This window comes from Lissotriton vulgaris, chromosome 9 (assembly GCF_964263255.1).
Source record: "Lissotriton vulgaris chromosome 9, aLisVul1.2, whole genome shotgun sequence".
Classification (NCBI taxonomy): domain Eukaryota; kingdom Metazoa; phylum Chordata; class Amphibia; order Caudata; family Salamandridae; genus Lissotriton; species Lissotriton vulgaris.
Window position 1 is genome coordinate 430,919,246 of NC_141697.1, and position 11,835 is coordinate 430,931,080.

The following is an 11,835-nucleotide window of genomic DNA, read 5'->3' on the forward strand; positions in this document are numbered from 1 at the left end:
GGGCGGCGTGCAGCAGTAAGTCTTCCCTTGGCAAATCAAAGGCGCGCTGCAGCTCTTGGAATGGCAACAAAGCACCATCCCTATATAAGTCCCCTATCATGTGGACTCCACACTCTTCCCAGCCCGCTAGTGCCGACCAGTCCCCGCCATGCGGGATGGCGGTACACATGCCCAGAGGTGCATACGGGATAGGGCTTCCCACCCGTTTCTGGCTACGCAGCCAGCATTGTCTGATGTTACGCTCCTCGAGAGTAAGCTGATCCAGCCTGAGTGTCTGCTGGAGCACTATAAAGGATAGGACATGGTGCTGAATAACTCTGCCCTGTTGTCCGTCTGGACCTCTAAACTCCCGTGCCACCGCTTGTGTGAGCCACTGCAGCTGTGCCGCCAGATAGTACCACTCAGTCTGGCACTGCCAACCCCCCTCCCTCCCGAGGTCTTAGCAGGGTATTCAACGCCACACGTCTTCTGCCAGTGCCCCAGATGAACCCTATCACCATCGATCGTAACGTCCTGAAAAAGGAAGTCGGAATCCACACCGGTAATGTGCGAAAGAAATATAGCAACCGCGGAAGAACCACCATCTTTAGTAAAGCTATTCGTCCAGCTACTGATAGCGGAAGGGTACGCCAAAACCCCATACTGCCTCTGATTCCCCTCAGCGCTCCGCCTACATTTCCCTCATAAAGGTGCGAGTGGGTATAATAGTTACGGACACCCAGATATGGCAAGCACTCCGATTCCCAGCGCAGGCCCTCCAGCACCAAGGGCCGAGTGCAACCCGGAGCCAATGGGAACAGACAGGTCTTGGTCCAGTTACCCTGCTGCCCTGATAGCGCACCACACTCCCAGAGGAGGGTTCAGGCCCCTCGCTCTGAGGTCTCCACGTCAGCCAGATATAGTAAGAGGTCATCAGCGTACAAGGATATGTAATGTATCTCACCATTAAACAACACCCCCTTATAGTGTCGACACTGCCGGGCCCGTGCTGCTAGCGGTTCAATCGCCAGTGCAAATAAAAGTGGAGATAGGGAACAACCCTGTTGGGTACCCCTCTCCACCGGGCATGTCGCTGACACTGAACGTCCCGTACGAACCCTGGCCGTAGCGGAACTATACAGCAGTTGTGTCCAACGGATGAAATTGTCCCCCAGTCCGAAACTGCGAAGCACGCGAAACAAGTACGACCACTCCACACTATCGAACGCTTTTTCGATATCCACCGTCAGCACCGCCGTGCCTGGCGGGCCCCCTCCATCTAGTCCCATGATCCGCACCAGTCGCCGTATGCACGTCGCTGTGTTACGCGTGGGAATGAAGCCCGACTGGTCCGGGTGCACCAGTATACACATGTGTTCAGATAACCGCGTGGCCAGAATTCTGCTCAGCACCTTATAGTCCACTGTAAGCATGGAGTGCGGGCGATAAGCTGTCCTTGCGGTGGGTGACCCGCCCTTCTTCAATAGCTGCACTATAATCGCCTCTCTGGCTGATGGCGGCAGCCTGCCCAGCTCCCAAGCCTCTCCGTACACCTGGTGTAATTGTGGAGCAAGAAGGTCGATATATGAGGCGTAAAATTCCACCGGCAGGCCGCCCGCCCCCGGCGTCTTTTTCCTGGCCATGTGCTTAATCGCCGCTCTAATCTCCCCTGGGGAGATAACAGCCCCCAGCGCGTCGCTCTGCTCCGACTCTAACCGCGGTAACTGCGCCATCTCCAGGAAGGTATCCAGGCCATCCGGGGGCACCTTCAACCTGCTCTGATAAGAGTGTTGTGTAATAATCCAGGAATTGGTTGTTGATCTCTTTCTGAGAGTAGACCAGGCCCCCCGTAGGTGTGGCCAGCGACACTATTGGATTACCCCTGGTGTGTGAGTTGGCCAGCCATGCCAGCAGCGTTCCCACCCTGACCCTCTCCGCGTGCGCCCGAACCATGTACTCTTTGTAATCGTGTCAACGAAGTCGGTTAACCTGGATGGCCACCCGCTCCCTTGCTGCTAGCACTTCCTCCTGACTGCCCGCTGCGACATGACTATCTTTCTCCGCCTGACGCAGGCAGGTCTCCTCCCGCTCTATATTGCATAACCAGGTCCGACGTGCCCCCATTGTGGACGAGAGACACACGCCCCGTATCACAACCGTGAAGGCATCCCACTCATGTGCCCTGGAGGACGCCGTCCCCGAGTTCTCCTGAAAGTTCACTTTTCAATGCCCACCCTGATCTCTGCATTAAATACCGGGTCCTCCAATGCCATCGGATTCAGTCTCCACGTGGGAACCACCTGCCGTTGTCTGGATCAGTGTACCGTGATCAAGCAAGGATTATGATCAGATATGGTTCTCCCCAGATATTCGCTGTGATATGTGAGTTCCTGGGCCCCAAGCGTGCAAAGAACAGTGTCAAGGTGCACATGAAAGTCGTGGGGTGCGGAAGAGAACGAATAATCCCTATCTGTGGGATGGTGTGTCAGCCAGGCATCTACGAGGCCCCACTTCTCCTGCCAACTCCGTCGTGCCGTCGCTACTCTGCGTACCACCGATTGTGCCAACGGAGGGTGGGAATGATCTGCCTCCACATTCACCACCGAATAACTTTCCTGTAACCTTTAGCATTTTTAGAGAATTTCGAATAAAAAAAATCTTTTTCCTTTCTATAACGTCCCTGTAATGTTTGTTTTTTCAGTTTATATATATATATGTATTACAAATAGCAGTCACCATTGTGTAGTTCCAGTTAGGTCACAAAACTTTCAATAAAATGCATACAGCTCAGCTGCTTTTCTGCATTATCTGTCAAGTGGAGGCCAAGAAACACAGGGGTGGATGTGGCCCAAAATGCTTTTTCCCAATGCAATTTTCTTGGGGATAATTAGAAAACAATACAGAAAAGATGCCTGAAAAGAATTGCACTAAATGTGGCAGAAAGCTAGGTGTTTTTTACTGAAAACATGTGTTTTGTAATTTGATGTAAATGTTTAACCATTTTAGAGAAATTAAGATTCAAAATGTAAAGATATCTATTGCCTTGGGACTCCCACAGGAAAAACAACCTAAAAATAAATGATTGGATGGTACCGCTGGATCAAAGGACTTAATTGGAAGCTGCAACATAAAGGAAACGTTTTTTGCGACTGCATTCTCCCCAGTCACGAAAAAAAAAAGATGACATAAGGGGGAATGTTAGGAAGGTTTGGGGGGGGGGTCACTCCTAATACACTATGAAGCCCCTTTATGTGGGCGAGCCCCTATACTCTTAGTCTGCGCTTAGTGGTGCAGATGGTGCGTAGACCCCACACCCTCCAGAGATCTAAGCCCCCTTAGGTGGGTAAGTCCCCCTACGGCAGTCTGCGCTCAGTGCGGACTGTCCATAGAGCTCACTCCCTCCAGGTATGCCAGCCTGTACTACGTATAGTTTCTTTGCCATCAACCCGCACACCCGATACCACCCCCCACCCCCCAAACACATGCCTGGGGGACGGACCAACTTTCCCCATCTCCTATAATGGCGTCTGCAACATTTGTGTTCCAGAGGAATCTGCAGTGTTGAAATCACCGACTGGTGAAAAACTGCGGGCCCATGAATTAGATATGACAGATCCGCCTCTAGTTACCAGTCCAAGTGTCTCCAAAATCTAAGCCCTTTATGCCCACCAGAACAACTTTTTAAAATGCTGGTTTTTCAAAATGCTAAATGGATTTACACCAAACCAAACCTACTTACTACTGTGAGTAAATTTCTTCCTTCATGCCAATTTTGGTGTAATTCCATTCTGTTTTCCCTGGACTAAAAATTAAAGAATTGTTTGCAGATTTGTCAAACGGTGCCAAAGATATTAAGAAAACAAATAATGCCTTTCCTATGAAAAATGTGACATGACTAAAACTACACTGGCACTAGTGCCTCAAGTGTAATATATTCACAGAAAAAAACAGTTGAAGCCTGAGTTTTGGATCTGGGTCAAATTTTACAAATCACAAAAATGTGCCAGTTTGCTGGGTGCTTTGGTAACCATAACTCAGATATTTCAGTGGTTTGTCATGTTTGATCCACAAGCATAACTCTGTTTCAACAGTTTATTTTTTTAGGGAATTTTATTTTTTTTGTTATGTCTTGTGTATCTAACCTGCAGTGCACAGCCTGTGTGCAGAGCCTTACCCAAGGCAAGGCCCTCCTGTCCTGCCAATTCCCTGCCATTGGCCTTGCACCCAGCCTGCCGAAGGAGACCAACCCCTCTGCAGAGTGCATGGCCAGGCACTTCACCCATCCAACCTAGGGTGGTCAATCATGAAGCGTGCCACCAATGGCTTTTCACAGCAGGATTTGGGTGTTCTGCCTGGCGTACTGCCAAGCCCTGTGCCCAACGTCTGCTGTCAGCCAGATTCTGCTATGCACAGCCTCTAGCTGTGCGCAGCAGGAGTTGAAAGCAGGTTGTGGCATATGCCCAGGTGCTGTAACCTACTGTCTTTAATTGGCCAACCCTTGTTGAGCATATCCCTCTCTCTCTGGCTTACATGACTCATGGTTTTTAGCAAGGTAGCGGACAGTTCCGCTACCTATAATGTCTTCTGGCGAAGCCCTGATTTTTGTCTCTAAAATGCTGCTTTTTTCTGCAATTGTTCCTGTTATAGTACTTGAGTTTTCCATGCCTCTGTTTTATCGAAAGTCAGATCAGAAACGTGAGTTTCAAGTATACTGAGGAAAAAAAATTCAGAGACCTTCTTCAGCCAATTGCTCCCCAAAACACCCCCCCACAGCCCCCTCAAAAAAATTTATTGAAATTAGTTGTGACTCCTGGCACAGTTGCAGAAATAAATGAGTCTTAACATTTTAAAGGACATGCAACAACTTTTTTTAAATGCTAATATCTCAAAACACTACAAAACTGACAAACCCATACCAACAAAAGTGTGCTTTTTGGCTGAAGTTCTTCTATCATGCAACATTTGGTTTGTCAGCCATTCAGGCTATAGGCAAGAGCAAAGTTTCCAGTGGTGTCAAAAATTAGAACCCCACCCCCTTACTGTTTCCCGTTGTCCCTAACCTCCACCCCCGTGCATGAATCTTCACAAAGCTTGGCTGACTATGGTAATAGATTATCAAATTTCATGCAACTCTATTCACTCGATCAAAAATTATATACAGATCAAGAAATTACTTGCCAACTAGTGAATTTATTCCAGCTCTTAACAGTAATTCACTTATTTAAGAACCTTTTGCAATCTATTACTTAAGCACCTGTGCTTTGAAAATTTCAAGTATGGTGCCTCTACAAGTGGACTTGAGGACACATGTACCTCATTGATGGGATTTAGGCAAAACAAAATGGAGTCTATGTGCTACTTAAAAATACATCCATGTGTTTATCAGCAAGAATAGGTTTCTTGCGCTGCTATTTAAAATATACAGGCGATTCCCAGACATGTGAATCTATGAAGTATGCCAACTATGACAAATTGTAGTTACAAGTAAGATAACCCTTCCTACTGAAATGTAGCTTTGCATTTCAAGCTGATTGTGCTTGAGATTTGTTTTCTTGTTCAAAAAAAGTACATCTACTAAATGAAATTTTTTTTATATAGCAAATTATGAAGGACAGATGGATCAATTCAGGATATGAAGATGATGAGCTTAAGCCTTTTGTGGAACCACAGCTAGATATCGCGGACCAGAAACGAATAGGTATTTTTTCACTACTTAAGTTTATGTCAATATGTAATTTTGCTTGTGACATATTTCTAGGATCCTATTTGTTCAGAACAAATCTTGGATTGGTTAGTGGTCTTTCCTCGCAGCATGATATGCGAGCACAACAGATTTTTTTTTGTCTGTATGTTGGATTGATAAATCTTCCTGGTGCTCCTCATTGACTTGAAAGCTATTCCAGGTTTTACTCAATGGATGCACACTGTTTTTGCATCACTGCAGTGGCTGAGCCATATGAGGCAAAAGATTAGAACCTTACATGCCCATGCTCTACTACGTTTAACTGGATTCTCATTCTGGACTGTGCTTTCTTTCCTCAGTTTCTTGTTTTCCCCCTATTTAAAAGGACCCTTTAACCCAGTCTCAGTGTCTCCAGAAGTATACATTTTTCAAACAGCTGACTTCTGTCAGTTTTTTGTTTTCTCAGCATTTTTCCCTTAATCCTAAACCTACACTTCTGTACACTCTGCTCTTGATTCTCTGCTTCCCACTTTGCAAATCCTTCTCTAGTGTCCCCTTGAATCATTCCTTTAAACATTTTGCTTTTAGACCTGCATATATTAATATATCTGCCTCTCTATGGCTCAGCCATTTCCATATCCCGTAAATTGTTCTTTCTCTTTCCTGACATCGCAGCCACCAATGCAATTTGTAAGCTCTTTATTGTGGCTCCACAAATGTTCCATGGTGAATGTTAGAAGAAAAAGTAGGTTAAAGACCTTTTGAAAGCACAGATTGGTGTACTTAGCAAAATTAATCTCATTTCTTGTGCTTAACTGCTTTTTGATAGTGCCATGTAAAGCCATACAAAGTGTTGAAATGTCACACACACTGAAATCGTAAACTTTGAAATGTTGCACATGCAAAGTGGAACCTGGGAAGCATTGGTCCTGGATAGGCCCGAGTAGCACACTGTCTTTGTGTCCAACCTTAAGAGACCGAACACAAAGCAGTACTATTTTCAACTTTTATCTACAAGTCTTCCAGCTGGCAGTAACCTGTGTGAGAGGGTAGGGCATCTGCCTCATAGTTTCTGCCTCATGATCTCTCACCTTCACAGGATTCTGAATCAGAGCGCAGACAGGTTGCACAATATTCTTCTGGTACCCCACACATGGGAGCTAAACCAGAGGGCCCCTTGACAGTTGCTCAAGGTCTAGAAACACACAACTGCAACAGATTGAAAGAATTAGTACAACTTCACCTTTTCAGTGTCATGGCTCTGATCCTTAGGAGACAAACTAAAGCGTGCTTCCTCCTCTGCAGGTTCTCTCCTTTTCCTTTTTCTCTTCACCTTTCCCTGTACTATCAATCAAAACCTACTGACAGCTAGGTTATTTTTAGATCAAGCGTTTGAGACCTCTTGTATATACTTTAGTATATATACTTTAGTATATACTTCAGTATATACCAATATGTGTATGTACTTTACTTTGTGGGTTCTGGAGATCAGCCCTAGTATTTATTTATTATTTATTTATAAAGTTTTATATAGCGCCTTGTCTGCTTCCGCTTACAGGCTTTTTTTTCTGTTCAACTGCCTCTATTTAACTGTCTTGATAGAAAATGACCAGCAGAGGTCAGTAAAATACCAGAATTGCTTTCTGCTGAGGGACTTTCTTTTTTTAATTTTTCTGGCAACTGCCTCTATTTAACTTTTCTGATAGAAAACGACCAGCAGAGGTCAGTAAAATAACAATCACTTTAGCATTCTCTAGATTCCTGTCCATGGAAATTGTCTTACACAAGCCACCGTCGACAATATTTTTTCAAATCTTGTATTTTCAGTGATATGACCATTGAAGGCCCTGCTTTTAAATTAAAAACAGAGTTTTGGACTATACTATTTCCTGCTGAAAGGCAATATTTCTCTCCATGTGGTCCCATACCTGGCATGTCACGCAGGTTGGTGCTTACTTTGCCTTCATGTTAAAAAACTGTAGATGTTTCAGCACTCAGGCTAATGTGCTGCAAAGCTAAATACATATAAGGTCCTAAAGGCGAGACCAATTGCCTTGGAAATGCTTGTTTTAAAAATTGGACAGGGGACGGGGCTAAGAAGGCAGTGTGACTATGTAAAGACTAATGCATGCTTCATAATGGTAGCAGAAATCTCTGGGTTGAATTGCTTTCTGAAGCTATCCCAGGTTCTACCACAAGGTGTCAGAGTAAGCGTTTACGGTTGTGAAACAAATAACATCTGATGGACAGCTAGCCACAGATTCCTTACCTTTCAATTTCCTAGGCGTCCGACTGGATCCGGAAGATTTTTCTTAGAACAATATCTCTGCATGCAGCAGGTGACGTTGGTCAGCTCAAAGTAATGTCGGCATCGTCCATGTCGCATATATAGGCACCACCTCGTTCGCTGACGTCCATTTATTTCTTTCTGCGCCAGCCAGTGCTGATCCCTGACGAGAGCTACCCTCTGTCACTTTTCAACAGTATTTTTGCTGTGTTTTTTACTACCCCTTTTTGGTATGTAGGTTTTCCCATCATGTCCAAAAGACTTATGGACAGCCTCAGTCTGCGTCCTCCCACTCAAACCTGGCAAGTAGGTCAGGTAAGAAGTAAACAAGCATTTGCAATGCAATAGGTCTCGCATTAGGAAAGTGTGAGCTATTGGTATTGTAAATGACAATTTTTTTTAATGTGTTGGCTTTGAAAATATATAAATTATTAGAATTGCTATTCACAAAGCCAATAGCTTACACTTTCCCAATGCGAATCCTTTTGGCTATGGCAATGCTTATTGGTAGCAAGCAAGGACAGTGCTGTTGTGGTGGTGTCCCCGAGTGATGTGGTGGTGTCCCCGAGTGATGTGGTGGTGTCCCCGAGTGATGTGGTGGTGTCCCCGAGTGATGTGGTGGTGTCCCCGAGTGAAGTGGTGGTGTCCCCGAGTGAAGTGGTGGTGTCCCCGAGTGATGTGGTGGTGTCCCCGAGTGATGTGGTGGTGTCCCCGAGTGATGTGGTGGTGTCCCCGAGTGATGCCCCTGAGTGATGTGGTGGTGCCCCCGAGTGATGTGGTGGTGCCCCCGAGTGATGTGGAGGTGTCTCAGAGTGATGTGGAGGTGTCTCCGAGTGATGTACCTGAGTGATGTGTTGGTGTTCCCGAGTGATGTGGTGGTGTTCATGAGTGATGTAGTGGTGTTCATGAGTGATGTGGAGGTGTCTCAGAGTGATGTGGAGGTGTCTCCGAGTGATGTACCTGAGTGATGTGTTGGTGTTCCCGAGTGATGTGGTGGTGTTCATGAGTGATGTAGTGGTGTTCATGAGTGATGTGGTGGTGTACCAGAGTGATGTGGTGGTGTCCCCGAGTGATGCCCCTGAGATATGTGGTGGTGCCCCCGAGTGATGTACCTGAGATATGTGGTGGTGCCCCCGAGTGATGTACCTGAGTGATGTGGTGGTGTACCCGAGTGATGTGGTGGTGTACCCGAGTGATGTGGTGGTGTACCCGAGTGATGTGGTGGTGTACCAGAGTGATGTGGTGGTGTACCAGAGTGATGTGGTGGTGTACCTGAGTGATGTGGTGGTGTACTAGAGTGATGTGGTGGTGTCCCCGAGTGATGCCCCTGAGTGATGTGGTGGTGCCCCCGAGTGATGTACCTGAGTGATGTGTTGGTGTTCCCGAGTGATGTGGTGGTGTTCATGAGTGATGTGGTGGTGTTCATGAGTGATGTGGTGGTGTACCAGAGTGATGTGGTGGTGTACCAGAGTGATGTGGTGGTGTACCAGAGTGATGTGGTGGTGTACCAGAGTGATGTGGTGGTGTTCATGAGTGATGTGGTGGTGTTCATGAGTGATGTGGTGGTGTACCAGAGTGATGTGGTGGTGTACCAGAGTGATGTGGTGGTGTACCAGAGTGATGTGGTGGTGTACCAGAGTGATGTGGTGGTGTTCCCGAGTGATGTGGTGGTGTTCCCGAGTGATGTGGTGGTGTACCAGAGAGATGTGGTGGTGTACCAGAGAGATGTGGTGGTGTACCAGAGAGATGTGGTGGTGTACCAGAGTGATGTGGTGGTGTACCAGAGTGATGTGGTGGTGTACCAGAGTGATGTGGTGGTGTACCAGAGTGATGTGGTGGTGTACCAGAGTGATGTGGTGGTGTCCCCGAGTGACGTGGTGGTGTCCCCGAGTGACGTGGTGGTGCCCCAGAGTGACGTGGTGGTGCCCCCGAGTGACGTGGTGGTGCCCCCGAGTGACGTGGTGGTGCCCCCAGGTGACGTGGTGGTGCCCCCGAGTGATGTGGTGGTGCCCCCGAGTGATGTGGTGCAGCCCCTGAGTTATGTGGTGCAGCAGCACAGAGACTGAAGCTAAGAACACGCAGGGTTGAGTGCTACAAAGCGCGTTCAGTTTATCAAAGTACAGAATGATGGAGACGGGAAAAAGCAAGGGGAAACAGGAAAACATAGGGAGAGTGTATAATAATAGAGGCAGCGAGGGCTGGGGCTTGGACAGCAATCAAGTACGGGGCTGAGAAGACATGAATTCCTTTGAAGTCTGATTGGGGGGAGCGGCAGCCTTTGAAGTCTGATTGGGGGGAGCGGCAGCCTTTGAAGTATGATGCGAGGCACAAACAAATGGTGGTGTGTGACGTGGCTGGCGTTGTGCACGCGCATAGAGCACATAAACTGTCTAATCCGCCGTTTTGGTAGACTGTTCTTTTCCCCTTACTATAATCTCGCCGAAACAATGCGCTAGCGCAATGGCTGAGGCGAGACCTAAAAACATAAGGAGCCGAAGCCTACTTAATCTTCTCCCCGTCAGTCAGCTGAATCGACACTCTAGGCTTCGTTCTTTGGAACCTGCGCCTGGGTCGGCTATGCGTTTCCCGCCTTTCCAGGAGCCGAAGCATCCTCTGCACAGATTAAAGAATTTTAGGACGGCATGTGCCTCATATTTGGGCGGCCTGACCATACCGGCTTGCCTTCAGTGCCCCGGAAGTTCAGAGGGGGCTCCATCGGGCTCCGCACTGGCAGCTCCTGTTCGATGACCTTCCCTTTGATCTGGACAGAAGCTGGTCGTGCCATTGAGACCTACCCCGACATAGGTACTCCTGATTCTGCCGGCACCAGCCCCATTCTAATCCCGGATGACCCAGAGCCGTGCCTACTGACACAGATGCCGACAGAACCCTTAGGTCCGAAGTCGTTTTTACAGCCTTATTCTGAAAGACAAGAGGGGAGGCGGCGGTTCATCCATAAGGATTCAGAAAAGGGGGTGGTGATGGACAGAGTATCTGAATTAAGCAGAACACTCGTACCCAGTCAACAGATCAGGGCTCGATCCATCACCGTTTTTTAGCTCACTGCACCATCCCAGCTCAGAACCTGGCTACATGCAAATTAGTCTGTCCCTGGCCCAGTGCATCATGGGAACAGGGCAGACCAAACTACCAAGCCAATTCTTTTACTGGGCCGAAGACGGCTGTAATGCCAGAAACCGGTCCCCGGATGCTTGTTTCCTTTCCAGTAAAAGAATTGGCTTGGTAGTTTGGTCTGCCCTGTTCCCATGATGCACTGGGCCAGGGTCAGACTAATTTGACCCCCCCCCCCCCCCTCCCCCCAAAAAAACCCAAAAACAAAGGACCGGGTTACTTAAATAAAAAAAAAACGCACTTCAGTACCACTGAAGTAAAAGGAAAGTGCCTCCCCCAAAGACGTGCCGTGTACGTCAAAATAGCAGTCCTTTTTAGGTTTCGCCTGGGGAACGGAGCGTAAGCTCCGCCCCCAGAGAAATCTCTAGTCTTCAGTAAGGGACTCTTGGAATACGCCCTCTCTTCCATTGGCTAGCTCCATAAATGGAGGCTAGCCATTGGAACAGAGATCTGTCCGTCAAGGCCGGACCAGATTCCGGGGCGTTCCCGAGATTTTTTCCATGGGCGGAGTTTCGTTTTTTCCCGTTCCCTCCCCTTTCACTGAAAGTGATTTCAGATGCGCTGTCCATTCCCGTCCCCCTCCGTGTGCCTCCCCGCCCCCGCCCCCCTTGGACCCGTTTGTGCCGATCTAAATGTCCCCTAGCAGGTGCCCACCCTGGAGGGGACATTGCCGCCCTAATATCGAGTGCCTACCTCGTTTTATTGTGATTTTAAATCAGCCGGTGCCCACCCGGCATTGCCCTTCGAAAATCAT

At 47.8% G+C, this 11,835-nt stretch overlaps 1 protein-coding gene across 2 annotated transcripts in view; it reads left to right on the forward strand.

Moving 5' to 3' along the window:
* MARK3 (microtubule affinity regulating kinase 3) overlaps window positions 1-11,835 on the forward strand; it is a 669,509-nt gene that overhangs the window by 275,955 nt on the left and 381,719 nt on the right. For both annotated transcript variants that reach the window (XM_086937855.1, XM_086937856.1), the window contains exon 10: window positions 5,578-5,677. In XM_086937855.1, coding sequence (XP_086793981.1) covers window positions 5,578-5,677 — 100 coding nt within the window. The remainder of the gene's footprint in view (window positions 1-5,577; window positions 5,678-11,835) is intronic.